This window comes from Daucus carota, chromosome 4 (assembly GCF_001625215.2).
Source record: "Daucus carota subsp. sativus chromosome 4, DH1 v3.0, whole genome shotgun sequence".
Classification (NCBI taxonomy): domain Eukaryota; kingdom Viridiplantae; phylum Streptophyta; class Magnoliopsida; order Apiales; family Apiaceae; genus Daucus; species Daucus carota.
Genome location: NC_030384.2, coordinates 40,004,541 through 40,020,222, shown reverse-complemented (window position 1 = coordinate 40,020,222; position 15,682 = coordinate 40,004,541). Strand labels below are relative to the sequence as shown.

The 15,682-nt window shown below is 34.8% G+C and overlaps 3 protein-coding genes across 7 annotated transcripts; all 3 read left to right on the top strand.

Moving 5' to 3' along the window:
• Positions 1-1,523: 1,523 nt before the first annotated feature.
• Positions 1,524-2,604, top strand: LOC108218122 (uncharacterized). The gene is made up of 2 exons (XM_017391044.2): positions 1,524-1,832; positions 2,223-2,604. The coding sequence occupies exons 1-2, from the start codon at positions 1,664-1,666 to the stop codon at positions 2,453-2,455; spliced, it is 402 nt and encodes a 133-aa protein (XP_017246533.1). The 5' UTR covers positions 1,524-1,663; the 3' UTR covers positions 2,456-2,604.
• A 1,488-nt stretch (positions 2,605-4,092) lies between these two features.
• LOC108216072 (nibrin homolog) lies at positions 4,093-13,427 on the top strand. 5 transcript variants are annotated; one of them, XM_064092536.1, is made up of 14 exons: positions 4,093-4,319; positions 4,579-4,632; positions 4,971-5,232; positions 5,380-5,459; positions 7,597-7,727; positions 7,993-8,039; positions 8,140-8,248; positions 8,836-8,922; positions 9,964-10,138; positions 10,330-10,763; positions 11,204-11,265; positions 11,382-11,484; positions 11,573-11,631; positions 11,860-12,126. In XM_064092536.1, the coding sequence occupies exons 1-13, from the start codon at positions 4,283-4,285 to the stop codon at positions 11,624-11,626; spliced, it is 1,635 nt and encodes a 544-aa protein (XP_063948606.1). In that variant the 5' UTR covers positions 4,093-4,282; the 3' UTR covers positions 11,627-11,631; positions 11,860-12,126. The 5 variants fall into 5 exon arrangements, with proteins under 5 accessions (XP_063948606.1, XP_063948604.1, XP_063948603.1 ...); XM_064092534.1 differs by lacking the exon at positions 11,860-12,126 and adding an exon at positions 13,336-13,427 and having other exon boundaries at positions 4,094-4,319; positions 10,303-10,763; XM_064092533.1 differs by having other exon boundaries at positions 4,094-4,319; positions 10,303-10,763.
• LOC108216073 (uncharacterized) lies at positions 13,382-14,509 on the top strand. The gene is made up of 2 exons (XM_017388742.2): positions 13,382-13,628; positions 13,716-14,509. Exons 1-2 carry the CDS (start codon positions 13,382-13,384, stop codon positions 14,507-14,509), a joined length of 1,041 nt encoding a protein of 346 aa, XP_017244231.1.
• The last annotated feature ends 1,173 nt before the right edge of the window (positions 14,510-15,682 follow it).

Here is a 15,682-nt window from a genome sequence, read left to right as displayed (position 1 = left end):
AGATAAGAAGTGAAAGGATTTAATTGTTCCTTATAACTTAAAACTTAAAAAAAATATTTATTCAATATTTTAAGTAATATAGATAAGGGGTGAAAGGATTGAAATAGATTTGTAATATATGTAATTTATATATATACCAGTAAAATACAACATTTTTTACATTTTAAGAGAGGACATTTTTTTTTTTTGACGAATTAAGAGAGGACATTTTAAACTAGTTTTACTGTGTTACAAGTTGGCAACAGTTTGATATAACACGTGATGCTACTGCATTTGCTGAATTATGAACATTTGCGAGACTAGCAAGAAGTTGTGGTTTCATCAAAAGGTCTGATATCATCAATAAAAGACACAACATTATTCTTTGCATAGTTTTGAAACTGAAATCAAGTTAAACCTGAAATCATGGGTTGAGAGTAGCTCAGTGGTAAAGCTATACGTCAGTCGTCCCCGAGGTTTCGGTTTCGGGTTCGATTCTCATCTATATTATGCAACTGAAAACTGTAAGTTCCAACTGAAGTATGGGTGCCCCTGGCGGGGCCATTAGATTGCAATAGAATCAACTGAATGCAACCTTATAGGCAACTAAATGCAACCTTATATGCAACTAAATGCAACTGAAAACTGTAAGTTGCAACGGATGTATGGTGTGCCCCTGGCGGGGCCATTAGATTGCAATAGAATCAACGGAATGCAACCATATGCAACTGAATACAACCATATGCAACTATATATGCAACTGAATTCCTGATTTCGAGTTCCAGTTTTCAAATGTTATTTTCGACCTCATCTTTGGAGTCGTTATATATATATAACGACTTGAAAACTGAAACTTGAAATCAGGATTTGTAGTTGCATATATGGTTCCATATGCAACCATCGTATTTTTGGACAATATTTTCAAAAAGGTAGTATTTTTGAAAATATTTTAGAGATTTGAAAATAAGATTGGATAAGGTAGTATTTTTGAAAATAAGATTGAAAAAACAATATAGAAGATAATTCCCCTATAATAAAATGTATCAAAATTATTCGAATTTAATCAACTGTCAAAACTCAAAAGTTCAGATTAAAAGGAAAATCGAACCACAGGGATCGCACTTCGTTGCAGGAGTAGTTTTATTTCACGATCTATCTGTGTACTAATCTCTCCATCTCAACTCTCAATATATAGGTTTTTTTTGACTTTTAACTAGTCTAATTGACTATATTTTGATTAAAATTTATAAATATTATATAATTAAAAAAATATCATCGAAAGATAAGTTAAGCCTACTTTAATATGCAACTTTTTATTTTGTAAAATAACAAATAAATATTTTTTAATAATTAATCAAAATTTAATCAATTTACCTCTTGGAAAAAAGACGTATAAATTGAGACCGAAGGAGGACTTTGATTACTCATGACATATTGCAATCTAATTAAAGAGTCCTTTATTATTTTAGATTTCCAACCTGACAAGAGAGGGCGCATTAAGGGAAGAAGTAGAAGGACGTCCCCACTCCCTAGGCAACTTTTGGGGTTCCTAGCCTGTCTTACTTAAAATTAGGCATAAAAAACAGAGCAAAGCCTCAACAAAACAAGTCGTCTTTACTTAACTAGTCAAACCAATGTACTGAAGCCCTATTGGGGCAAGACAGCAAATACAGAGAAGACAGTGATGGTGATAGAGCAAGCAAAAAAGGAGTTGGAGAAGCTGGAAATTCAGCATCCAAATAGTTTTCAGTCCCTCAAGTTTGAACTCAGAAACTTCATATCTCAACTAGAAGAGGAAGAGGAAGAGAAGCTCTCATCTCCACAATACTATTCCACCACTGCTTCCACCCATGGTATTTTATTTTTATGTACACACTCCGCTTCTGAACAATCAATTTAAAAAAAATAAAATCGTTGACAACAATCACTTGTCATGAATATTTGATTTTTTTACGTTCGTTGCATGTTTGTGGTATATAATTGTTTTTAAGCGTGTGCTTTAGAAAAACGGTTTTTTACACTTAGGAACGATGAACTAGGTTTTTTTTTATGTAGTCAGGCTTGTTCTCTCGTGTGTAAAGATTACCATAATAAAAAATTAACCTTTTGTTGTTCTTATGAAGTCCAATAAAGTGAGACGTGCAATATTACCAGTAATTTTCCCGTACAGAGTCTGAATATCATAAAAATTTTGTTTTTTGGGCAAGTACATAAATACATTTGTTTTTTGGGTTGTTGAGCAGTTTCGTGGACCGGGAAGAAGAGAAAGAAGGGCAGTAGTGATGAGGAAGAAATGAGGGATGTTGATGAAGCTGAATCTAAGTTGGAAGTTTGTAAGATGTTGTGTAGGAAGAGGTCTTGTTGTGACGAAGCCTACGGGAAAAGAAGAGATATGAATACCGTTGCTGCGATTGAGAGAGCTCGAGTTTGTCTCCAGAAAGTGCAGCAACTGAAAACTAGCTTTTTCCGATACTAGTGATATGTGAAGACGTTTTGTATGTATATTATGCAACTTTTCATCTTCTTTTCAGGTTACCCGTTAGTTTTCACTTTCACTTTTTAAGAAGCATAAATAAGGCGAATTCCGATTATCCCAATTCGATGAATACAAACTTGTTTTATCAAGTGATACAAATTGAGATCATGGATCAGCGGCTGAAATCGGCTTTTGCTCGACAGTAACACAAGTTTTAATAAAAAAAACAAATCTAAAACTAGGGTTTACAGAAAAACAGTTTTTAGTTAGGAAAATCAAATTGTCATATTTTCAAAAAAAAAAATAATTTTTGAAACTATATTTTCAAAAAGTTGATATTCAATTTGAGAAATGTTACAAATTTTATTATTATTTTTACATTATAGTTTTAATTATGAAAATAATTAACATAATTATTTAGAATTTTGAAAATCCACTTATTCTCAAACACAACAATTTTCAACATCACTTCATCCTTCATCTATACCGGTCAAAATATTATTTAATAAAAATAATGTAAAATGAAAGAATTAAAGATGTGGATTAGTATTATATATTACCGCTTTATACCAGGGGGATTGGTGCTGGAAGTATAGAAAAAGATATTTAAAAAAAATATTATGAAACTACATTTTTATGCACCAATTATGATTATTTATATTTTTATTTAAATTTTTTATTTTAATAATTTAAATATGTTATTAAATAAAATATATATTTGATTTTAGTGTATTTCCAAATATAATTATACATTTAATATTGTTTTGATATTCTTATCTTATTTGATTTATTACGTATATTGCATACATATTAAATAATTTATTTCGTATGATCGATAATAGTATCTATAAACAGTTATGATAATTGTTCAATTGTTTATAAATAATTAGATAATTAGATTCTGATTACTAGATTAATTGGAAACTAGTTGAGAAGCCGCGCGTTGCGGCGATCTATAAAATTTATATTAATGATTCAATATTAATATTTTTTGAATAAAATAATTTTGTGGTTGTCTATAAAAAGTATATTAATGTTTCAAAATTAATATTTGTAGGATAAAATAAATTTTATATTATAAAAATCTTGATGTAATACCAATACTAATATATAAAATTCTAAAATTTATACACGTAATTAACATTTTAAAGCACGACGAATCTTAATTTTATTTGTGTTTTTTTTTAAAGTAATCATGTTCTTACATTGCCACCTTACTCCAATTTTTTTGGATTGATTGTGCACAAAAAATTAGAAAAATTAAACGGAAAGTTTGTAGAGACTCCCGTAACCTTAACGCCATGTAAGTCCAGTGACTCTCGAAAAATTAGAAAAATTAAACGGAAAGTTTGTAGAGACTCCCGTAACCGTGGCCTTATAGAATGATGATGCGGTAGATGCGGAGCTATCGTGGTCGACTCCGTCAGTAAGCTGGTAATTAAAAATAAGAATTATATTACTTTTATGATTTATGATTGCTAAATAAGAGAAAGAATCGTATTATTTTTATAATTTTTTTTTATATTTTAGAGTATTAGCTTTAGAATTCGTTAAGAAAAGAATTATATTATCTTTAGAATTCTTAAACCTGATTTTTTTTAAATTATAATTATATATTTCTCTCCGAAATTTGAGAAAAATCAAAAACCGAATCCAAGGAGACGCCCGTATACACTGATGATTGTACTTACCTTCTCCCGGTTCCGAGTTCCCCAGAAATTCCAAAGTGTTTGTAGTTGTGGGATATTGAATTGAACGAGAAACACACCAGATTCTCTTTTACTTTGGTTGTACTCCGGTCTGACTTATTAGTCGAAGCTTAAAGCCATGGTCTGGGGCCTCTTTCCAACCGAACCCCTTTCAGGTTATTCTTTTTCATCTTCACCTCTTTACTTTCTTTCAATCTCAACAACACTGTCTTTTTCACTGAGGACTTTTGACAAACATTTGGCGTGTTGTGTGTTAGCAATGGACATCTTTAAATACAGTAGGATTAATACTTTGGTATTTTGGGTTTGATGGTAAGAGAAGGTTGACAATGTCAGTTCATGCTTGTTTTCATATTTTGTTCTTCTTGTTTTTTAGAATTGTCCAAGTGGTGCTAATTTGTTATTATTATGCAGGTGAAAACAGATATTATATCTTCAGTCAAGGGACTTATAAAGTCGGTCGAAAAGGTACTCTACATTGTGCCGAATGTTCTTTTGTCTGGGTAACAGCTTCATGTATTTTGATTCCGGTTTACGGGTGGTTGGATTGTTGATAGAAATGGGAATTAAGGGAATATGTATATATTAAAATTCACGCACATATATTTGTTTACATGCTGTATCAAATGTAATGCAACACTTCATTGAAGTGAGCGGAACTTGTATAAAATGTGATAACTTTGCTCAATGGAACATGTTACTATCACAACTGTGCCTAATATAGTACACATTCTGCATATAAAATTAAATGTTGTTATCAGGTCTTGGTTGATAACCTGATGTCATAATTTGAATTTGGTATGTAGGTTGCGATGTGATCATTAATAAAGATAAAGGAGTTTCAAGAGTTCATGCTGAGATAGTAATTGATGCGATGATTGCGTTAAATACACAGAGGAATACTTCGCGTATAGATGCTAAAGTTAGGATAAGAGATTGCTCAAAGTATGGGACATTCATTAGCAATGATCTCGTCTCGAAGAAAAAAGTGCATGAGTTCCCCAGCAGAGAAACAACTCTGCAAGAAGGGGACCTGGTCTCTTTTGGGACCGGCAATGCTACCTACAGGTAAATAAACTTGTATTTAACTCTTTTTACAAGTCTTGTTCTGTTCATCTATTGGTCATAGTGTTGCAGTCGAAGACTTGTTTGAGACTGCTAAATTAGACATTAGAATGCAGAATTAATGGCTAGACTGTTGACGTTTGTGTGCAGGTTTTCTTTTGTTCCCTTTATGTTCTCCGTCTGCTGTTCTGTGCCTTTTAAAAAGCTTCAAGAGAAGATATCATTAATAGGTCAGTAATTTTCACTAAACATCTTGGCTTAAGTAGTTAAGTGTTCTTGTAAGGTTTTCTCATTTTTGTAGTATTACTATTCAAGATTATAGGTCTTTTTACTTATGTAAGCTGAGGTAATATTGCTGCAAGTACAGTACAGGCAGATGTGTATACCATATACGAGTGTCTCTTGAGATACTTTTCGTGATCCATGGATCTTGATTTAAGGATAAGTCTGCAAAATATTTTATAAAAAACCCTGCTACTCGTGGAGAATTTAGGTCTTCAACTGGCTTTAAATATTTACAATGACCATATATTTATTTTAAATATAGTATCTTTAGTTTTGTTCAGTGTTATTATATTATTATCTAATTGAGTGGCTTACCTGTTCTTGATGATCATGTTCTTGGTGTTCTTGGGTAGGGTCTAGAAACATAAATATTAGTTATATAATACGTTTAACTTAGTTCCTACATTAAAAAATTAGTATATGTACTTCTCCAACACAATTTTAATTGATGTTCAACAAAATATGTTAAAAAATGTTGAACTCAAATTATATAAATGTTGAAGCATAAAGTTTGTAAGTTTGTACCAGAACCCACCCCTATATATACATATATATATATATATACACATATATATATATATACACACACACACACATATATATATATATATACACACATATATATATATACACACATATATATATATATACACACACATATATATATATATGCAATTGTTCAAATACAAACCACTAAAATAAAAACTAAAACACAAACCAAGAGTAACTATACCTAAACGACATAGCCCACCCCCTATATGTCATCATCCACCTAGGGCCCACACATGGCCCCCACTCAATCCACCCCGGGACCGCTAGAGCCTCGCCAAGGCTTCGCACAGGCCCGTACAGGCTCCAGACATCCTCAAGAGCCAAAACTTGGCCCCACGCCCCCACCATGATCCCATTAGGCCCCAAACCGACCCTACTAGGCTCCACTATGCTACATATCTATATGTATATATACATGTGTGTGTGTGCGCAAGAATAAGAAGATGAGGTATATGTATGTTTATCTTATGTAATTAAGAGAGAGAGTTCAGAACAAGAAAAAAAGTATAATTAAAAGAGATAATTATAAGAGAGAGTCCAGAGGAAAAAAGAAGTAGATTCACCCCAGGTATGTTTGTTTCTCGGATGTTAGGTAGTGTTTTTAGGGTCTTTTTATGACCCATGTCTATTCAAAGAGCTTAGTCAATGGCCCAGTCAAGCCAGTCAACGGCCTAGTCAACTATTACACATCGCTTAATCCCAAGAAGCGCAGAAATGCGCTCGCATCATTGAACTCGCATCGCATATACAAAGCGATGCGCATCAGCTGCGCTTCGATGCGCTTCTCGCTTATGCGCGCGCATATGCGCGCTTTTAACAACACTGGCCCCACCATGATCCCATTAGGCCCCAACCCGACCCTACTAGGCTCCACTTAGACCATGTCTAGGCCCATCTTGGGGTCCATCCCCGGTCCCAAAACCCTTACCATTCTACTTAATCGCATTGGTTTGTATTTTAGTAGTTTGTATTGGAGTAGGACCCTATATATATATACATATATATATTTGAATAATTAGGCTTATATACCTTACAAATTAGTTCTTGTTCTAGTAAATCACTGGGTGAGCGATAACCGAACTCAGGACCTTGGACAAGCCCTTAAAACTAGACTATACCATCACGGTTTATAAATTTACAGTAAGTGTCAAGCTTTCAACCCCCCAAGCACAATTATTGGTAAAATTTTAAGAATTAGTACTTATCTAGAGCCAGGGAGGCAAAATATAGCAGAGAAGTCTGATTTGTTCCTCTTTTTAATATCAGAAGTGATTGAATCATCCTTGTCCACATTGAATTTTGTTTCCGCTTTGGTACTTCTGGGTACCATTTCTGCCTCCTTTCTTGGTGTTGAATATATTAAAGGGTACACATATATTGAAGTTGATTAAGCAAAATTTTAGAACTTATCCCTTCAGGTTTTTGCTGAACTGTTATTTATCAGTTTTAATGCAATAGTTTGAAATAAATGGCCATTGATAAATGTATATTAGCATCTTGGTAGCATAATGACACATTCGTCTTGTGAAGGTGCATCTGCTATTCGTAATTGGAGTATGGAGTGCACCCATGTGCTTGTAGATGACATCGCACCATTTAATGAAGATATAGTTGATGCTATTGTGGGCAAAAAACCTTTAGTCTGTCACAAGTGGGTCGAGGTACAGTTTCTTCTTTATCTGTAATGGCTTTTGTTTATAATTCCATTGTAGTTGTGTTTCGCATTGCGTATGCAGCAGCCAAGCAGTAAAGTAGTATGTGGTATATACGCTACTGATACTTGATGTAATCTGCATCTGTTTTTCTTCCCTGCTGCACTAGTTCTTTATATATCTCTGTTCAGTATGAGCAACACCTTATAACTGAAGCTTTAGGTTACATTCAGGGGCTCACCATATAATTCCTAATGCTTACTATGATATTCAGGTCATTGCAGAATCGAATATTTGCACAGAAATTCCCTGCTGCAGTTCGTAAGTATTGCCCGGCATTTAACTGTTAATATAATTTACAGATTGCTCATAGTAATTTTGAAACGAGAATACAGTAGTAAAATATTGTTTTCTTCCTCAGTCATGCTCCAACACTGAAGGTGGAAGATTTGTCAGTCAAATTTGCAGATTCTATGTCTAGAGAAAATTGTTTGAGAGGATACACTTTTCTGTTGGAATCAGCCCCCAAGGTATTTAATTCTGATAATTTTGCTAAATTTGTTTTGTTATCTACTTCCTAAGTTCTAACTTATAATATGTTCTCTGTTCCTTTGTAGTTGGGAACCACTGGACAATGTCTTGTATATAATTTGAAATATGTTTTATATAGACACACGTGCTTGTATTATGTATAGATAATTTTACAAACTAATGTACGCAAGTACCTGTTCATGCCCTTGTTAGCAGAAAAGGGTAAGTGCTTTAGGAAAAATTACGAGGGTGAAAAGCTTTGCACACACTACTCTCAACACAATCAGTTACTGGCTACAGATAATGTTTAATTTCACTTTCACACACACACACACACACACACACACACACACACACACACACACAAGCCCTTTCAGCATATAAATTAGTAATATACAAGTATAGCTAATAAGTAATAATAGACTATTACAACATCTCATTACTCTATGGAGGCTGAAATTTCTACCCAGTTGCAGAATAAGTGTCAGCTGAAGGATAGGTTGCAGGCTGTATTTATCTCTGACAGGTCTTAGTAACATTGTGGTTAACTAATTAGAAATTCACTTTATTTATCTTGCTGCTGCAGTATCAGCTAAAGGATAGGTTGCAAGCTTTATTGGAGGTCTCTGGAGCCAAGGTTATTGCTGTTGAGGCATTCTATCAAAGTGCTCAAGTATGTTTCTTTCTTCTTCATATACTCTTTCAAAAGAAATTATCATGTACGACCAAGATGCTCTTATCCTGGTGCTATCCATTTACAGAAGGTTTACGATTCATACCATGTCAAAGACAAGGTTGGTGTGTGTGTTTAAATTTATAACGAAGGATGAAAATTTAATCATTTTTTATGCAAATATTCCTTGTGGAATGAAGCTGAAAAACTGAAACAACTTGTGAAGTAGTGCTCCATGGTAACATGCTGAGTTGCTCAAATGTGCACTGGGCTTTTTTTCTTCATAACAACTCCCTTGTAAAAAACCCATAATTGGTTTTAAACCAAGTGTCGATGCTGAATTTTCTCTAATGTATATCCATAATCTCCCTTTGCTCAACTAAGTAGGAAAACCGTAACTATTAACTGTATGATTTATTTAGAATAGTACCAAAAGCATCTTGGCTTCTTCTGTTGTACAAAATTTCTAGATGGGATAAATAGATTGTCCTCATTCAAGCTGGTATTTGCTCAATCATATCAAACACTTTCATAAAATTTCAACTAAACAAATAATCAAATGTGAACGTGACTTGTTATTTTGTTAAGCATTAAGACTTTACCAAGTTGTCTGTAGGCGAAACCTTGTGTTCTCCAATAATTAATTATATGAATAGCCTTTTTTCCTGTGGAGTCAGGGACAACTAGACACCTCCTTGTCCAAGGAGACTAATCATTTAAAGTCTTAAACTCAAGGACTGTTCAAAATGGCAGGGTAGAAGAAACATTCGTCATTGTCTCATTGACCAATGATTAGACCTTGGGCAAAGTTGCATGAATAAAAAAAAAGTTGATAACCAAATGCTTATTCAAACACAGCACCATGATGCACAAGCGTTTGCCTGTAAAATCTAATTAAGTTGTGCAGAAGGTTTCAACAAGAAATTAAGAAGCTCCTCATGATCTGCTCTGGAAAATGTTGTTCTTTTTACATATGTCAACTATTTTTTGGTGATATTAGTTACTTGAACGTTCAGTGATATTTTAAGTTTAAATGAGTAGCAGGGTTCAGAGGGTGAGGGAAATGAACGCATTGCTCTAGTTATACCTGCTGGATCAGCGGATGGTTCTGAAAGCCTCCGTCACCTCAGTTCTCTTTTAAGAGTGAATGAGATGCATTTGATCTGTGCAACTTTGTCTGGACAGCTTGACCCTTCTGTTTTGGTGTTGCCACCTGGTAAGGCTTGTTCCATATTTTGAGCAAGTCCCTTGTTCCTTAATTATAATTGACTTAAATATCCAGATAGGATTTTTTTTTTTGTTGTAAAAAGTAATCAAATCAAGATAGCTCCGGGCTGTGTATGATAATTGTTCCATATGTAAATTGATATCATTTTGCAGTGGTTATCGCATCTTCATGCTCTACAGACGAGACAGTGGTGGCAGATTCTGATGAAGAAGTAGAAACAGCCACATCTATTCCTAATTCTGTTGCTTTAGACACAATAAATATTGGGGAGAGTGAAGGCAGAAGGGAGGCAGATGTCTTCATTGTGATGTCTGATGATCAAGGGGACGAAGGACCCATATCTCGTACCAACATAGAATCTCCTCATAATGAAAGCAAAATGGATGTAGTAACAAATCGTGGTGATGAATCAGTAGAAAAATCAGAGCAAGTAGCATGTTCAGAGGATAGATACTGTGGCAAAATGGCTAGAGAAATGAAGGATGAAGAATCTGATGCCAAAAATTCAGATATTATATACAGCCAAGACTTAGTTATCAGAGACCTTAAATTACCAGCTAAAGCCCGTTCTTCAATGAACAATACAGTCGTAAACTTTAAACGTTTCAGGAAGGTGAATGAAGTTTACTTATGTTCCTATCAATGTTTAGATTTATGCAATACTACATGAGTTTTAATTTCTTTCAACAAGTTTTGGGAAAAGACTGTTTTCTTTTTTGGTCATATACAGTTAGTTAGTTCTACACTGAATTTCCTCTATTACATAAATTATGTACAGTCTCTTAGAGTGACATGGTCCTCCTACTTGAGATGATAAGGTAGTTATCCTGTCTACAATAGAACAGTAATTAAGTAGAGCAATTGAGGGGGTTGTTTTGCTCATCCGGGATAAATACGAATCTCATGACTGATTTTTTGACTTTTTTTTGCAATATGCTTTTCTCTTCTGCATGTTGGAATCACATACGATAATTCTTTGAGTTTTACTGATGTAGCATGTCTTTAACTGATGTATTTTCTTACTTGTCCTTTCAACTTGAAATGGATACGCAGATGGATATGCAATCAGGGAATAGCTTCAACAATCTGATTCCATTTGCAAAAAATCCGTACAAGTACATGCCTCATCCCTTGCTGTTACGTTTTAATGATATGATACTTGTATAGGAAGTCAACGTTATCTCAACTTTCTTTCTATTTGATAAGTTCAAACTTTCTTGCTTGACCACAGAGACTCTGACTACGGGAATGAGGAAGTAGCTGAATCTATAAAAGAAGAGAAAAGGAGAAAACAAATGGAGGCTGTCGCAGATGACTTATTTAATCACGAAAAGGTTTTTCCCTTTGATAACTTAAGCTGGATTAACATCAATTGAATGAGAACTGTAACAAACAGTTTTCCTTTTTTTGATAATGTTCCAGGGAAAGAGACGTGGTACAGCTGGTTCTCTTCATGGTCTTTTTACTCGTAGATGATGAAGGTACACGTATTGCAATTTTAAGTGAAGACACCTAGTTGCATGCTCTTTTTGTATGTAAATATTATATATCACGAAATTGGGTTTTGTAAGATATTTTGAATATATATGCGCTAAGCTTTTCTATTAAGGTCCTCATTAGGAAAAAAAAATACATCGCTGATACGAAAATGATGATGATGTTTGTATGCTTCTACATCTTGACTGCTTATGGTTTAGTGGCTTTTGCAGGTACCATTTTGACTCTGCTGTTAATTTCGTTCTCAGCTGATTTTGTGAAGCTTGTCCGCAAGTCTACAGAGGCTACTGTATATAACCAATATTTGCTTCTTGGGTAGCATTAATAGCCACACCTGATAGTTAGGCTGCATCATATAGATATGTGTGTGTGTAATTGTTTACGGCAACACAAGGGGAAATGAGTGGCCTTTATCAATTATGTATCTTGTTTCGGGATAGCTTCATTAATTATTCTTATTAATCAGACTCTAAATCTGGCGATTTCACTTTAGTTTGCCTCTATTTTCAATGTGGTTTATCTGTACTTGAATAGTATTGCAAAACACGTACTATTGTTAAAAGCCAAGTTATGCAGTATTGAAACACAAGGCCAGGACTCTCTGTTGCAAGAATGTAGTAGGTGATTCTTGCAAATGAGTCCCAATCTTCTGCATTTCAAGCCTAACCCTTGCTAATGTTAGAACACACGGATTCCACATAAAGTGCAGTGGAGAGCCAGACATGAAATTGAGCTTTAGGCCTCGGTGTGTGGTTCCGGGTTCGAAATTAGAGTAGGGTAGCACTGAATCAGATACCTGTCCAAGTCTCGTTTATACATTACGACGGGATGTAAATTTGTATGGGAGATAAAAATTTGACCTTGTGTAAGAAATTCATCCCACGAACTGTATGTCTGCACCTAATAAAAAAAAACACAGCACTGTTTGGGAATTTAGTGTTTGAGAATTATCGACTAGAGGATTGAATTAGATGTTTTGACTAGTTGATTGAAATAGATGTTTTGACTAGTAGATTGAATTAGCGGTTTCTTGTAAAACTGTTTGATAAATAGATGTTTGATTAGCTTTTTATGACACATACCAAAACTTTTAATTCAAAAACTCTTTAAAATAGCTTTTAGAGCTCAACCCTGTATTTCATTCCGCTAATTATCAAACACTAACATTAGCGGATTGAATGGTCAAACCTCTGAAATCTCTCAAACCTCTAATTTTATCTCAAAATTCTAACTTCCAAAACGGCCACATTCTAGCTTGGTGCAGTAATATCTATTAGTTTTTGACAACTTATCAAACCTGTAGGGTATCTGTGCCATATACCATATGACTATTCACAACGTTAGCTGCCAGATCAATATTCTGCTGAATTAACCCAGCTGTGGACGGTTCTTCCTTATCATTATGCATATTCTGTTCATGAAACCCTGAATCTATGCAGCATCTTAAAGAGTGAACAGATCCAGATGCTTGCACGTGAAGAGTAGCAAGAAGCGCCGGGAATGCTTCTGCCTGCTGTATCCATGAATCATGATTAGGATTAATAATGGTTTTGCATGGCTAGACCACGTAGTGCAATTACAATAGAGTTGACCTTTTGGTATTCATTTAATTGTGGTTCGTTCCAGATCTAGTTTCCCTCTTTAAATTGATGCAATCTCGTAACATCAGCTTCTTAACTATTACTCAGGATAACAGCAAGTTGGTAGTGTTTCTAGTGATAGTCCAGTAAAAGTATGGGGCCTTATACTTGCACTTCATCTTATAATCTCCTTCTGTTGGCTCTCATGCTGCTTCTCACATCTCAAGGGAACGGCGCATATTACTCGCCTCAATCTAGAATTTGCACTGATTATTCCACCAAATGTGGCGGCAAACAGATATTCTGCCCTAGACAATGCCCGACGTTTAAGGCTTCCACTGAGAAAGGCAAAGGCTGCTTCATCGACTGCAATGCCAGAGACTGTGAAGCTATTTGCAAAAGTATGAACCCTAGTCCTCTTACTCTCTGTGTGAATATATGTATTTTGTTCAAATACTTAAGTTTTTTTTTTTCTTCTTATTCTGCAGCTCGCAAGCCAAATTGCAATGGAATTGGTTCAGCCTGTTATGATCCAAGATTCGTGGGAGGAGATGGAGTCATGTTTTACTTCCATGGCAAGACCAATGAGCATTTCAGCCTAGTTTCCGATGTCAACTTCCACATAAACGCCCGGTTCATTGGACGACGACCTCAGGGGAGATCACGCGACAATACATGGATTCAGGCACTAAGCCTCATATTTGGCTCACACACCTTCACATTATCAGCAAACAAAGTTGCAGAATGGGACAGCTCAACTGACCACTTCCTCTTCACCTACAATGACCTACCTATTCACATCTCATCAGGCCACCTAAACACCTGGACTGCCCCTGACAGCAAGCTAACCGTCGAGAGGACGACATTGCACAACAGCATTGCCTTAACACTGCCAGGAGTTGTGGAGATGTCAGTAAATGTGGTACCAGTAACAAAACAAGATGATCTTTTACATAACTATCAAATACCTGCAGATGACTGTTTTGCACATTTGGAGGTGCAGTTTAAGTTCTTTTCGCTGAGTGATAAAGTGGAAGGAGTGTTGGGACAGACGTATCGCCCCGGGTTCATGAGTCCGGTTAAGAGAGGCGTGGCAATGCCAGTCATGGGCGGGGAAGATAAGTTCATGACGTCTTCTCTGGTGGCTGCAGATTGTAAGAAGTGCATTTTTAGTGGCGGTGAAATGAATATTGAAGCCAAGAGTATGTTGTCGGATGTGATGACTGTGGATTGCACGAGCACAAGTCCTGGCCATAGCCACGGATTTGCTTGTCGTCGATAGAAGTAACTTAGACTTCTCCCAGCAAAGCACAAATTTTGTTGTCATTGTTTTTTTTTCTCCTTGTATAATGAATGAAAAAATATGGCCAAGTGATCAGCTTATAAAATCGTCTTGTTATACTTACCCGTCTAAGAAAAATATAAATATTTATTCGTTATATTAAATTAAAGATTAAGATTATAGAAAATATTTTATTAATGATTGATCGTAACTGAAGTCATTATCTTAAATAGACATCTCAAATTAATATATCTCATTGATACTCAACAATATCAATAGACAATATCACTCTTTATTGAGTTGTTTTCCAAGTCTATTGATAAGGGATGTCAATAAGGTGTTAAATATTATGATAAAAATGATCAACAATGTGATTTATTCTCACTGTATTTTTGATAGTTTATTATTAAAAAAATTTCTTTCATTATTGAAAGATAATATAAAATCGAGAGAGAAACAGAGTTGTGTATAATATTTTATTATAAAATTTAGGATATGCAAGGTAAAAGATGCCTAAAAATAAGGCTGAATAGGTTGTCCTATCATACTAAACATCATTAAAATTGTTGGATCAAATTTTTTAATCAAATATTCTAAATTATAATTTAGAATATCATACAAAACATCTTTCGGACTTGTTTTTACTTTTTAGTAGATAAATTAATCATGTCCTGCAATCCTCCTCCATTAGGGTTTGCTCTTTTTCAAGTAAATCGAGGGGCTTCCACTGGTTTTCTCCGGTGGAAAGCCCCAACCCTTTCATTATCTATCTTTTATTCTCGTTAATTTCTTTTCAATAAAACCCAATCTTTTGGGTGTTTGTGTGTCTCTCCTCTTGGAGTGTGTGGTTTGTCTCTCCTTTTGGAGTGTTTGTTATGTTTTTCTTTAGTCATGATTGGGTTTATTTCGTGTTGGATCCGTTGAAAACGAGTTTCTTGATATTTTTGGTGATCTACAAAAACTGTATCGAATCTGGGACGGTGGTGATTATTGCAAGAGCTCACCTTTCACAATCAAAGATTGTTCATCATTCACGGGTTTACACTTTCGGCATGTCTATAGCTGGTATCCGGCATGTAGATAGCTGGGGTGCCTTCGGCAAGTCTATAGCTGGTATCCGGCATGTAGATAGCTGTGGTGCCACTTCTCCAATCTCGATTTATGCGATTGGTG